The sequence below is a fragment of the Dipodomys spectabilis genome, unplaced genomic scaffold, assembly GCF_019054845.1.
Source record: "Dipodomys spectabilis isolate Male_0828 unplaced genomic scaffold, ASM1905484v1 ptg000119l, whole genome shotgun sequence".
Lineage (NCBI taxonomy): Eukaryota > Metazoa > Chordata > Mammalia > Rodentia > Heteromyidae > Dipodomys > Dipodomys spectabilis.
In genome coordinates this window covers 1,368,384-1,383,221 of record NW_024870796.1, presented here as the reverse complement: position 1 = coordinate 1,383,221, position 14,838 = coordinate 1,368,384, and the positions used below count along the sequence as shown (strand labels likewise).

General features: G+C 45.0%; 1 protein-coding gene across 1 annotated transcript; it reads right to left on the bottom strand.

Moving 5' to 3' along the window:
* Positions 1-2,750: 2,750 nt before the first annotated feature.
* Positions 2,751-14,401, bottom strand: LOC122115415 (zinc finger protein 354A). The gene is made up of 5 exons (XM_042688869.1): positions 14,253-14,401; positions 13,412-13,497; positions 8,450-8,576; positions 7,432-7,527; positions 2,751-4,660 (listed from the first exon to the last, which is right to left on the bottom strand). Exons 2-5 carry the CDS (start codon positions 13,442-13,444, stop codon positions 3,147-3,149), a joined length of 1,770 nt encoding a protein of 589 aa, XP_042544803.1. The 5' UTR covers positions 13,445-13,497; positions 14,253-14,401; the 3' UTR covers positions 2,751-3,146.
* Positions 14,402-14,838: the final 437 nt, after the last annotated feature.

The window sequence follows — 14,838 nt, the reverse complement described above, 5'->3', positions numbered from 1 at the left end:
AACACTGTTATATATTACAGACTGTGGTAGACAATTTGCTCCAGGGAAGTTAGAATGAACTTGTGACTTTGAAATTATGTAATCATTTAATCACAATCAAAAAAAAAAAAAAAAGAACCTCGGGGAAGGGAGGGAGGGAGGGGATGGTAGGGGGAAAACAATGGAGGGGGTAACAATGTTCAAGAGGAAGTGTATTCATAACCTCACTCATGTAACTGTGACCCTCTGTATAGTAGCTTTACAATAAAAAAATAAAAAAAAAAAAAAAAAAAAAGTGAGAAAATGAGAATGCCTGTAAATAAAAAAAAATTGTTTTAGGAAACAGATCATGCCTGGTTACAGGTGGCTCACACCTGTAATCCTAGTTACTCAGGAAGCTGAGATCGGAGGATTGTGCTTTGAAGCCAGTTCGGGCAGAAAACTCCATGAGACTGATCTCCAATTAACCCCCAAAAAGATGGATGTGGAGGTGTGATCAGAATTGAGCATATAAGATAAAGGACAATGCTCCAGCCTTGAGTTCAAGCCCCAGAATTGGCACACTGGCACACATGCATGCACCTCAAATTTAAGAAACAAAAAGAGGAAGACCTGGGAAAGTGGGATCTGCTTAGAGAGGTCAATTCAGTCTGATTCCTCTCACCCTGGAAACAGGCACAAAAAGATGCAAGAGGACCAAGACTGCCTTGTATCTATTTGCTTTAGGTCAAAAGGACTCTTGAATAGAAAAGTGTCTGTTACAACTTACCCGGAAGTAATAGAAACTTAGTAGTAATGTACGTTCAAAGTCAGAAAATGTTGAAGGAATCCTGTCTCTGAACCCAAAACATTGCCCCATCCTGGTAACTGGTCCTCTAAGCACTAAGGATAGAGGAGAGAGCATGAAACATGGGGGAGGCTTTGGTTTGAACATGTCCCCCAAGTTTGTGTGCTGGGAATGTAATCTCCAACATGAGTGCTGAGAGGACCTGCAAGAGATAGGCCATGCTGCTACTGTTGTGCTTCTCCTATGGTTAGCAAGACAAGTGTGAGGCTTGGTGCCTAGCCATTGGTTGAGATGGAGTCTTGGGAACTTTTTTTTGCCCTATCTACCTTCAAACCTTGATTTCTGCCCCCGCCCCCTGCAAGTAGCTAGAATGACAGGCTTAAGCCACCATGCTCAGTTGACATCTGTGTTCTGATTAATCTGAAGTTAATTTTTGTTTGTAATATGAACGAGGGGTCCAGATTCATCATTTCCATGTGGACATTCAATTGCCCACCGCCATGTAGTAAAGACTATTTTTCCCCCACTGAATGGTATTTACACAGATCAAAAACCCAATCTATCATAGCTTTGTGCTTCTTTCTGGGCTCTCAACTTAATTCCATTTATTTATATGTTTACCTTTATGTCAATGTCATACTGTTTTGACTGCTAGTTTTTTCATAAGCTTTGAACTTGAGGTGTGAATCCTCCAACTTTGTTGTTCTTCCGAGGTGATTCCCACTGTTTGGGAACTCTAAAAATTCCATCTGAATTTGGTAAGGGCACTCATCTCTTCCTGAGACTTCTACCTTCATGAATTAGTAACCACCCCAAAAGCTCCACTTTTATTTTTGTCAGTCACGGGGCTTGAACTCAGGGACTGGGTACTGTCTGAACTTGTTGACTCAAGGATAGTGCTCTACCACCTTCAGCCACGGCATCCCTTCCAGTTTTCTAGTGGTTAACTGAAGATAAGAGTCTCAGGGCCGGGCCCCAGTGGCTCACACCTGTCATCCTAGCTACTCAGGAGGCTGAGATCTGAGGATCATAGTTCAAAGCCAGCACAGGCAAGAAATCTCCAATAAATCACCAGAAAACCGGAGGTGGTGCTGTGTTCAAGCGGTAGAGCTCTTGCCTGGAGCTGAGGAGCACAGGGTTAGTGCCCAAGCCGAGTTCAAGCCCCACGACCGTCAGAAAAAAAAAAAAAAGTCTCAGGGACTTTCCTGCCCAGGCTGGCTTTGAACTATAATCCTCAGATCTCAGCCTCCTGAGTAGCTAGGATTACAGGTGTGAGCCACTGATGCTCAGCTGGTTTCTGCTTTGTTTTTGCCAGTCCTGGGGCTTGAACTCGAGACTGGGCTCTATCACTGAGCCTCTCTGTGCTCAAAGCTGGTGCTCTACCACTTGAGCCAAAGTGCCATTTCTGGCCTTTTCTGTTTATGTGGTCCTGAGGAATCAAACCCAGGGATTCATGCATGCTAAGCAAGCACTCTACCACTAAGCCACATTCCTGGTTCATGGCTCCACTTCTTAATACCATTGTTTTGGGTTCCAACATGAAATTGGGGGGAACACAAACATTCAGACCACAACAATGTCCTCTTCAAGATGATGCCACAGGTGGTTAGATTTGCTAATCTTCTAAATCCTTTAGTAACTTTAAATTTGAAATAGTTGCTATTTTTCAATATACCTAGATAACACCTCACAGAATATTAGGGACTCTTTCATAAATAACTTCAAAAAAAATTTGGGAATTAGGAATTGGGGAGAAAAATTCCTAACTCATAGCAATTCCTAGGACAATGAGGAAAGACATTTTTTTCTTTTTTAATGAAATCCATGCACAACATTTGACATCTGGTCAGGAAAAGGATAAACTCCAGAGACTGAGAGGTAGTTTACAGTTCATTGCAATCTGATTTTGGCCATTTTCTCTAAAAATGTATAATCTTGTTGATCTTATTTTATGTTATTAAATTGTTGTGACAGGTAGGAAGAGGTAAATCAAATGCCTTTTATTTTACAAATGCCCAAAGTCAATGCCTCCAGTTGTGAATTCATTATCTTAAGTCATCATCACCATCATCATCATCATGATCACCACTGTTGTCACTATCATTATTTCTGAGAAAAGGTCTCAAACCCTTGAGCTCAAGATATGTTCCTACCTCAACCTCCCAATTAGCTGGAATTATGGGTATATACAACCATGTCCAGCTCTCAGGTAATTTTAAAAAGTGACCAACATCCACAAATATTTTCCTCATAATTATGTAGTCAGGGTTGAAAACTAGATTATAGATTTTCATATCTATCAACATTTCTTACACCACTCTTGAGCACATATTCGCTGATAAGCTTTGGTTTAAGGCCTTCACGCATGCAAATCTGCTTCCTAGGAGTCCTCTTCCACATGAGTTTTATAGTGATTTGTAAGAGATGACCTGTGGTTGAAGAGTTTCCCGCATGTGTTACATTCATAGGGCTTTTCCCCTGTGTGAATTCTCTGGTGTGCAATACGTGAGGAGCTTTGTCTAAAAGTTTTCCCACATGTGTTACATTTAAAGGGCTTCTCTCCAGTATGAATCCTCCGATGCTGAATAAGAGCTGAACTCTGACCGAATGACATCCCACACTCCTCACATCGGTATGGTTTCTCTCCAGTATGAATTCTCTGGTGGTTACTGAGGGAGGAGTTACACCTGAATGTCTTCCCACACTCATTGCATTTATAGGGTCTCTCTCCAGTATGCATTCTCTGGTGTTGAATGAGAGCTGAACTTTGTCTGAAGGCTTTCCCACACACTTTACATTTACATGGCTTCTCCCCGGTATGAATTCTCTCATGAATGATCAGTGTTGAGTGGGAACTCAAGGCTTTGCCACATTCATTGCAATTATAAAACTTCTCACCAGTATGAATTATTCGATGTCTGTTGAGCCGTGAAATAGAAGTGAAGCCTTTTCCACATTCAGTACATCTGTAGGGCTTTTCTCCAGTGTGAATTCTTTCATGCTGAATAAGTGATGCGCTCTGACTGAAGGCTCTCCCACATTCGCTACATTTAAAAGGTTTCTCACCAGTGTGAATTCTCTGGTGGTAACGAAGGGAAGAGCTAGATTTAAAGGTATTGCCACATTCGTTACACAGATAGGACTTCTTTCTGGAATGAATTCTTTGGCCAGGAAAGGATGTGTTGCAGCTAGATGCCTTCCGGCCTGGATTATATCTACAAGGGTTTTCTCCAGCATGAATTTTCTGATGTATAAAAAGGCCCGACCTTCGGCCAAAGGCTTTACCACATTCCTTACACCTGTAGGACTTTTCCACAGTGTGGGTTCTTAGGTGTTTATAAAGGGATGTGCTGAGGGTGAAGGCTTTCCCACACTCTTTACAGATGTAAGGTTTCTCTCCAGTGTGTGTTATCTGATGTTGAATAAGCGCTGAACTTTGGTTAAAGGCTTTTGAACATTCTTTACATTTAAATAGTTTCTCTCCACTATGGTTTTTCTCATGTTTACGAAGGGATGAAGTGTTAATGAAGGTTTTCTCACAAATACTGCACTGATAGCGTTTTTCAGCTGTGAGTTTTGGTGGATTAGGTAAGTCTGAATTTTGTTTGAAAGTATTTGCTTGTTTTTCACATTTTGGTGGTGTTTCTTCTCGGGAAACTATCTGTTGCTTTACAAGGAGTGACTTTGGGCTGAACTTTTGACTAAATTCATTGTTTTTATGACCTTTTCCTGTATTCTTACCCTTCTTTTTCTCTGACTTGTCTTCATATATGCAATGTTTTTCTAATTTCAAGTTCCGGGGTCCATTTCTTTTGGATCTTTTCATTATCAGTCCCTGAAATGAAGACTCTGGTGTTTGTGTTGACTTTGTAGTTTTGTGACTGTGCTTCCATCCTGGAGAAAGAAATAAGAAATTGAAGATTTTTCATGCGGTTATTTTAGAATCTGGCTACTGAGACTAAATATGTAGAAGATTAAATATTAATGTTATTTAATTAAGGCGTTGGTATCTGGTCATAGAGTACCCTCCAAAGACTTGTGTGTTACAGGCTTAGCTACTAACTATGGGCTTGGGAAGAAATTGGATCATAAAGATTCTGACTTAATTAATCCTCTGAGAGGTTTATGATCTGATAGCATGATTGGAGGTGATGGAGGCTTCCAAGGATGGCTTTGTTGGAGGAACTAGGTCACTTGGGGCATGTCCTGGACCCTTTGCTACCACGAAGTGAACCACTTTGTTCTACATGTGCTCATCTTGATGTTCTCTCTACACACACAAGCCCAGAAGCAAGAGAGCAGACTGAGACCTCTGGAATTATAAATCCCTTAAACTTCCTTTCAGGGGAAAGTGCCAAAGTCTGAACAGTACACTGACCCTAGGCCTCACTGTTTGTTGAGAGGTTGTTTCTTTAGAAGGATTACAGCTCTAGCTCTTGTCTTTACCCTAAGCATCAAAGGCAGGTACCTGATTGCCGTAATTACTGCCTCAATGTGGTCTCGGAACTATTCTCCCTTCCTGAAGTCTTGCTCTCTGACAAGTCAACCTCCACAAGGAAGCCAGGAAATCTCCAGAAATTCACATTTTACTGTTCTGTAACCTTCCTTAAGATCTTCTCAGAAGTTTGTTTAAAGGAACATGAGGAAATGAGACATGGAGTTTCTATTTGTAATGGAAATAATTATAGTTGTAGGGGTCCACATCACTTCTGATAGTCATCTTATCTGTTGAGTTTTCCCCTGAGACAGATGTGTGTAATAGACCATAACTGTTCCTTATGATCTGCTCAGAATTTTCTACACATTTACAAATGTCTCCTGAGATGCAGTTCAACCTTTGCTCCAAGAATCAAACCTAGGCTTGAGGATAGGACTTAGGTATCCATTCCCCCCGTCTCCCCACTCCACTGGGCTCCTACTGTCCTCTGAGAGGGTCTTTTTAGTCTCCTTCCACACCTCCTATGGGAAGGACTGTCCTGTCTTACCTCAAAGGACTTCACAGAGGTGTTTCCACTGCCTGCTGGGATTTCTATTCTATGTAAGTATTTTTCTGTCCAGGTAACTTTTCCCATCCAAATCTGAAGCTAATGCATTCCTTTAGGGCCTTAGTTTGACATGCCTTCATTAATCTTGGTCATAGCACCTCTGTGTCTGCAAGCTGTCTGACACTCCAAACTCTACAGTAAAAAGCTGTTAAGGTGGGGAGCTGGTGCTTCCTGCCCACCATGGGTACCAGGCTATCTCTTATCTGATGTTGGACATGTTACTACTTTTGTGAAAGTTCAGAACATTCTAGTTGGCTGCATCCCAGCACTTTTGTTTAGCTTAGCCTACCAGGCCATTCCTCCTCTCTCAGGTGTGGTGATAGTCCTGGCTCCCAAGACACTTTTGTTCTGAATAACTTATAGTTTGTATAAAGGTGGACCCATCTCTCTCTTTCTTTGGTTTATCATCTTTTGCCTTTAGCTGTCAGTTTGTGTGTGTTTTCCCCAATTTATTGTTCAAAATGACATTGTGATCTTTTAACAACTTTTTCATACATTCCTAGTTTTATCTTAAATCTCCTCTCCCCTGCTTTCCAACAGTAGGCAGTCATTAAGTTCTCTTAAATCCCCTTTGTGAAATGTCTTTAACAGCTGTCACTCATCTATCTAAATTCAAGATCTCGTTTCTCTGTAGTGCCTGTTGCTATAGACCTCAATTTACTTCTATGACCCAATGTCTCACTTTTCCAGGACTATTTCCAACCAGATGTCTCCCTTTCGTGATACATAGAAATCCTCCTGTTAGTTCAGAAAACACTGATTATTCCCAAGAGACTTATCAGATATCTAGAAACCATCTCATTTGTGCTTTGCTGTACCCTAGGCATCGATGATCCAAAATACAGATCTCACAATGAAAGAATTAACTCATTACTACAACAAGTTTTACAGTTTGACACAGAAATAACTGATGGAATAATAGATTGTCGCCCCCTAATGTGATCCTTTCTATAACCAAAACACAAGGTGGGGGTCGATGCAAACATGAGATCTGAACATCATCTAAAATAGCCTTAGGTAGTGGAGGGTCAGATTCAAATTTACTACTTATAAAATGTCTCTTGCGTTTGCAGAATCACAAGGTTTCTAGAGTCAGAAATAAGGGAGCTATCTGCTGGGCATTATTTATAACACTACACTAGGAGGCAGTACTGGGCTTTTGTGAACACTCTCCACAGTGTTGATATTGGTAGAAAAGAGAAACGCCGTGCTAGGTATTTTACTGTTGTTAACCGATCTGGTTCTTCGGTGGGCTGCAGGCTCCTGATCCTCACCCTGTGTAGGCTCTCAAATACTCAGGTCAAATCCTGAGGAGAGAGACTCAGCAGGATCTGGTTCTGCCACTGTCTCTGACTGTCTCTTATACCCTTCTCCTGAGTCAACACTGGCTTTCCTTCTCTCATTGGCCCACCAGTCTCCTCATGGTCAGGCCCTGAGCCCCTCTTCAGGGAAGCCCTGCCTGAGGCACCTCTTGTCCTGCATGCTCTCAGCACTGTGTGTCCTTCCCCAACGGTACTTACAGAACCTGGAGAAGTTCCCCAGCCAGTACTCCACACTGGAGCTCTGCCCAATCAGACTGGTGTATACAGGGATTCCTGGGTGCAGCCCTAACCCACTTACCAAGTGTGGTGTTTCCAGCACCTTCCTTCTCAACCTTCCAGGGATCTTCTCCTTGCTGTAACACTGAGATCACCTTTGGTTTGGTAAATGGGAATCCTGTTTGTAGACAAAGTAAATCAATCAGCACAACATTTTAAAAACAGAAAGGCTAAGAGAAATACATCGCAGAGATTGTCTGTGCTATGTGCCTTCAAAGCCTAAAATGTTTACTCCTGGCCCCTTTAGTTTTTCTCTGTCGGTTATAGGGCTTGAATTCAGGGCTTGGAAACTGTCCCTGTGCTTTATTGCTTTAACACTCTACCACTTTGAGCCACAGCTCCACTTCTGGTTCCTTGAGTGGTTCACTGGAAATAAGAGTCTCATGGATTTACCTGCCCAGGCTGGCTTTGAACCATGATCCTCAGATCTCAGCCTTCTGAGTAGCTAGGATAACAGATGTGAGCCATTGGCACCCAACTTATTTCTGGCCTTTGATAGAAAAAGTTTGCTGACTTCTAGAACAGCCAAGTGGTAAGTACAAAGGCTGAATGAAGCCCTCTACTGAGAGATGAGCAAATACCACAAAACAACTGCTGATGGACAATGCTGTCTGAACCATGTACAATTCTGTGAAGGGAAGGGGTGACATCACCACCAACTCCCCTGTTCCTGTACCTAAGACAATTCCATTCCTATAAGAGCAAAGTATGTCTTTAATACTTATTCACAGAGATCCGGTATGTATAATCCTTAGGCAAAACTCAGCTGAGCTCTTGTGATAGCCAAAGCTTTTGTTTTTTGGTCAGTCATGGGGCTTGAACTCTGGGCTTGAACACTGTCCTTCAGCTCTTCAGCTCAAGGCAAGTGTTCTACCACTTGAGCCACTTCTGGTTTTCTGAGTGGTTTATTGGAGATAAGAGTCTCATGGACTTTCCTGCCTGGGCTGAGCCACCGATGCCTGGTAGCCACAGCTTTTGAGGGAAGGAGGAACGGAGATTCCCCGTTTCTGAATTCCGGATCTCCATGGGAATCTCCTTACCCAGTGAGGCCAGGTTGCTGTAGTTCTCCAGCATCACCTCGCGGTACAAGCTTCTCTGAGAAGGATCCAGCTTTCTCCACTCATCCCGAGTAAAGAGCACAGCCACGTCCTCAAATGTCACAGACACCTGCAAGGACAAGCCATTCCAGCTCACCCAATGGCCCTCCTGTGGTGAGGGGCAGGAGAGGCAGAGAGGCTACTATGAGATGCTCCTTTACCATGCAAGGCGCAGAAGTAGCCAGCTCATTTGTTCAATGAATATTTGACCAGTGGCATGTCCACAGTGAACAGCATGAAACATGAAACAGTCTACTGCAGTTAGGATCTGGAGCGCCCTCTAATGCCCACGTGCTAAAGGCCTGGGAGGAAGTGAGGTCATTTGGGTGTGTGCCCTTGACAGAGAGAGAGAGATTGGGACCCTAGTCCCTTCTTTTCCCTCTCTTGGTTTCCGGCCAAGGGCACTATCCCCTAGATGCACTGCCTTGCCATGGCCTAAGGCAAAAGTGCAGAGCAACCATGGGCCAAAACCATAAGCCAAAATCAGCACCTCATCCTTGTATGTTGGCTATCTCAGGGATACATAGTAGCTAATATACTGGCTTTGTGTTAGTCACAATGACAGATGTCTAGAGGGAGAATTAGGCCATTTGTGGGAGTGATAATTACAAAAATTATTCTGATGATTTGATATACTTTTTTTTTTTTTGAGGGGGGGGGGTTCCGGTCATAGGGCCTGAGCTCTGAGCCTGGGTGCTGTCCCTCAGCTCTTCAGCTCTACCACTTGAGCCACTTCTGGCTTTTTTCTTTTTTGCTTCTGTGGTGCTGAGGAATCGAACCCAGGGCCTCATGTATGCAAGGCAAGCACTCTACCACTGAGCCACCTTCCCATCCTCTTGATATACTTTTTTTGTATGTGTGTGCCAGACTGGAGGCTTGAACTCAGGTCCTGGGAACTGTCCCTAACCTTCTGTGCTTTACCACTTGAGCCACAGCTCCACTTCTGTTTTTGGGGTTTTTTTGTGTGTGGTTAACTGAAGAATTTCAGACTTTCTTGCCTGGGCTGGCTTCAAAGGGTGATCTTCAGGTCTCAGCCTCCTGAGTAGCTAGGGTTATAGGCATGAACTACTGATGGTGAGATGTGTTCAGCCTAATACATATGGAAAGACTTGTGTATATCCCTAACTTACGAAGTTAAAAAAAAAAAAAAGTGCATGCACAAGGATACGTATATATGTTTGTAACAGTAAAAAATGGAAGCAACCTAAACAGTCATTAAGAGAGACAAAAATCAAATAACTTAGGGTACAGTTTGCTCAAGTTGAGGATAGTAATTATAAAAATTAAAATTAGCTACCAGTGACTGAATACTTCTTGTGGGTCCTCTTCTCTTAAGAGCTTTATGGTCATCTTTGGTGTATGATCCATTTAACCTTGGCCACTACTGTGATCTACTTCCTACACAAGGAAAAAGTTACACAGAGGACTGGAAATCTGCCAAGTCATACAGCTGTCTAGTGTTAGAAGGTGTCCGGCTAGCCAAGGTTCTATGCTTAACCAATCTTCAATCTCCCTCCTAAATTCCTACGTCCTACAATTAAGATATGAATGAGACAATCCACATATGGTGCTGAAGATCTCAGAAAAAGCTGTATTTACACTGGAAACCCTGCTGACTGTTTGACCTTAGTGGAATAGAAAATCCTAACTGTGGGAGATGGTATGTTGTGGGTGGAGAACTAAACTGATCTTGGGCTGTCTTAAGGCCTTTAGAAAAATGACTATTTACTTATTACACTTTCTATCTGACCTAACATTCTCCTATTGGGCAAGCCTCTTGGAATGTAATACTAAGCTTAATCAGTCCTAAAGTTACATATGCTTCAAAATAGCATCAGTTAGCAAGGCACTGGCAGTTCACACCTGTAATCCTAGCTACTCAGGAAGCTGAGCTCTGAGGATCACAGTTGGAAGCCAACCTCAACAAGAAAAGTCCATGAGATGTTTATCTTCAATTCACCAGAAAAAAAAGCTGGAAGTTCAAGTGGTAGAGTGCCATCCTGGAGTGAAAAAGCTAAGCATGCAATCCCTGAGTTTAAGCACTCACTCTCTTTTACACACACACACACACACACACACACACACACACACACACACACACACACACACACATCTGCTATCTGCAGTAAAGCCTCCTCTTTGCTCTAGCAAGCCTATGTGCTTGTTAAATGTACTGATTTATGACTTTGTCTTGACTAGCAAAGGGCATGTAGCTTCTTTCACTGCTACAACATGTCATTAAGGGTAATTTGAATCTGTGTTCCCAGGTCAGGACCACTCAAATTTGGCTCAGAATAAACTGGTTTCTTATCTCCTTTGAAGTATTTTATTTTACATCTTCATATACAATGGAGATAGGCAATGGTGGGTACTTCATGTGAATGCACATACTTAAAATGTCACAGAATTATGTAATTTAAAAGGGTTAAAATGGCCAATTATGTGTGCACTTTACCACAATCAACTATTCTAAGTGATCAGAAACATACATCCACCTGCATATAAATACATATAGAAAATGAGACTGATGGATACAAAGGATTGCCAGCCATCTCCAGATGCTGAAGCACGGGTGACTTTGTTTTTTACGTATGTTGTGATTGCGCAAAATATGCATCTCCTAAAATCCTTGTCGATACCAGAGTGGTATTTTTCTGTATGCTACTGAGTTGACTACGCTCCTAGAGAGGCTCAGGACACCCACTGGTGGTGAAGCTGGCCAACAATTTAGTCATGTCTACACAATGACACCTCTACAAAGGCCCCACAGGATTCAGGGTCTGATTAGCTGGCTAATCAGAATATTCATGTCACACACCTGAAGCAGGCACAGAAGCTCTGCTCCTTTTATGCTACAGCTTCCTCCATGCATCTTTTCAACTTTGTCCTTTGTAATACCTTCTAGAATAAGCCAGTAAATGGATTTCCCTGAGCTGAAATGAGTTCTATGAGCTGCGCATAGAGGCAGATGTGGGAATCTAGCAGCCTAGACTTTTACAACAGGTGTCTGAAGTGAGGGCAGTCTATGGAGCTGATCCAACCTGTGGGATCTCACGCTACCTATCTCAAGCAGGCACTGTCAGAACCGAGTTCAGTTAGAGGACAAACCCAGCTGGGGTGTACTTCTGCAGCACTGTCTGCTTGATCAGTGCAGAAAATCACCCACACTAAAGGTGGGAGAAGAGGGCTGTAAGAGTGGGAGGAAGCAAGGACATTTTCCTACTCGTATTTGTGTTTTTATCCTCTGACATTTTTAGTGTGCGCATGCAATATGTGTGTGTGGTAAGAATGATAATTTACTGGTGTATGAAGAAGATACAAGAAGTGATCTTTGCTCTCAAAGAACTTACAATCCCATTGTAAGAACTTACAATCCCATTGGCAGACAAGGGAGATGCATGAAGTGATTTTAACAATAAAAAAAACAACAGCTGTGTAGCTGTATATGGACTGGGGATTTCAGAGTCCAGCACTTTCCTGGGTTTGGTCTATATCATACACTCAATACACATACACGCTCAGTATGCACACATTCATTCTTCATTTTAGAGACAGGGAACAGGAAGGGCGATGAGGCCATAACTCATATACTTCATATGGCAGTTGTATGACCATTACTGAAGCTTTCTAAACTCACACCAACTTTATGAAGGAGGCACTGATTTCACAGGTAAATAAATGGATAGGTAGTTATTTGCCCAAAGTTCACTAGAGCACCAGAAGGGATGGGTTAATACCATCTGTCTGGCTTGAAGCCCACTTATACTAACCACTGTGTGATGCGTCTCTACCATTCATGCTCCTGAGACATCTTCTCTATCCCTGGCGTAAAAGATCTTTCTGTACCTCCAGAACATGGCTATCCTTAGTCCACTCATCTAACAAGGATGGGGGCAGGTTAAAAAATCATTTCACCTAAGCTGGGCACTGGTGGTTCATGCCTGTAATTCTCACTACTCAGGAGGCTGAGATCTAAGGACCATGGTTCAAAGCCAGCCTGGGCAGGAAAGTCCTTGAGACTCTTATCTCCAATATACTGCTCAGAAAAAGCCAGGAGTGGGGGCTGGGAAGGTGGCTCAGTGGTAGAGTGCTTGCCTTGCATGCATGAGGCCCAGGGTTCGATTCCTCAGCACCACATAAGCAGGAAAAAAAAGCCAGAAGTGGTGCTATGGCTCAAGTGGTAGAGCGCTAGCCTTGAGCTGAAGAGCTGAGGGACAGCGCCCAGGCCCAGAGTTCAGGCCCCACGACCGGACCCAAAAAAAAAAAAAAAAAAAGAAAAGAAAAGAAAAAGCCAGAAGTGGTGCTATAGTCCAAGTGGCAGAGTGCTAGCCTTGAGCAAAAGTTGCTCAGGGAGAGTGTCCAGGCCCAGAGTTCAAGGCTCAGGACCAGCAAAAACAAAACACACACACAAAAAAATTAAAAATAAATAAAAAATCACTTCATCTGAGTGGTAGAGGCAAAGCACATAATTCAAAAAGGGGGGGGGGGCAGGGAAAAGCCTGGGAAGCACCAGAGTAAAATAATGAGTAAAGAGAAAAATAAAAGTATTCCAGCCAGGGACAGAGAGAAAGTGAGATGCTTGAGTGGAGGGAGCAGGGCCAGGAAAAACTTTCTCAGTGTGTCAGTTTGGTCTGTAGACATGTGGCATCTTACAGGTCACATCAGTAATGACAGAACAGGTTGAGATTAGTGAATTAGGTAGAGATGATGAGGGGGAAAAAAGGGACACCAGACACGAATGGGTTCAGGGGGTATTTACAAAGAACCCACCACCGGTAAGTGTGGACCAACTCCTCCAACTTTTGTAGAAACATCTGATCCAAATCCTGAAGGAGGTACTGGGTAGACAGCTTCAGTCAAGAGGGGAACCGTCCATCCTCTAAGAACTGACTGCAATGAGCTCACCTGAGACTTTGCTTCGCTTGGCTCAGGGGCCATTTCCTCTCTCTGGACTCTTCCTCAAAGCTAGGTGCAATCTCCAGAGGCTGGACCTGCGAGAAGAGGAGCCAGTATGAAGGATGACTCCCAAGGGGCCTTCAGAGAGGGGTATTAGACGTGCACAGGGTCAGTGAAGGGCTGGGTCCATTCTGGCCCAGGCTCCCCAGCCCTCCTCTTCCTGGCTCAGGGAATTTCCAGAAGCAAAAAAGTAGGAGACACTAGATTCCAACCCAGCGGGGACTCACTGCCAGAGAGTTTAGTCGCTCTCGGGGCGCTGTGAGTATTCCCATTTTCTAGATCAGGAAAATCGAGGACAGACTGGGGCCACTTGTCCCCCAGGGAGGCGACACCAGGACTCCAAGCCCGCCTCCTGCGCGTGCGCTCCGGGGTCCCCCCCCCCCCCCCCCGCGTGCCCGGGGACAAGTTTCCTCCACCTCAAGCTTTACCCTCCAGTAGTTTCTCTGCCCACCTGTCAGGCAGCAGTGTCCGGGTTTGGGAAAACCCAGAAAAGTAAGCGCTGGCTCTGCCCGGACACAGACGCGGGGGCCCGCGGGGAGCCGAGCGCCCCGCTCCCGCCACGGGACGGGGAGGCGCGGTGGACGGAGCAGGGGAGGCGGGAAGCCGGGCCCGGGGCGAGGCGGGACCGGAGGCGGTGTGGAGGGGCAGCCGGTGGAGGACGCCAGGGCCTGGGGTGCCGCCCGCCCCTACAAAGGCGCCCGGCGCGCGCGGCCCAGGGCCGCTGCCCCGCATCCTCGGGGGGGGGGGGGGGGGGGGACCCGGGTTTGCCGCCCGCCCCTCCGCCGCTCACCTCCACGGGCTCGAGGGTCCGCGGGGCGGCGCCTTGGCTGGTCGTGCTCGGCAGGCGGGAGCTTCGGAACTGCCCGGTGCGGGAGCAGCCCTAGCGTCGGGACTCGGCCGGGACGCCCTCAAGGCCCCGAAGCTGCAACACCCCGGGACCGACGCGCGCCGGGGCCCACGGAGATCCCAGGGAGGCGGGGTAGGAAGGGGGTGGGGCCCGAGGCTGGCGCGTAGGCCTCTGGGAAGTGCAGTTCTGCGAGCCGCGAAGGTTCCTGGGAAATGTAGTTTCCGCGTTTGCCTGGGGGAGGCGGGGCCAGGTCGGTCACGTACGCAGACCTGGCCAAGGGGGAGGGCTCCCCTGGACGCTCAGGAACCCCCGGGTTCCAGGAAGGAATTTAGGCTGGAGGGACAACATGATGGCCATCGCTCTCCCTTTTCTTATTACTTCCCATGGATGCCTTTAAAGGACTTCCAAGTCAGAACCACCAACAACAGTTATGTCAAGCTTTATGCCACCCCCAAGTTTATATGTTGAAATCTTCAGTCCTAGTATGATGGTATTTACAGGTGGGGGCCTTTGCAAGGGAATTAGATCA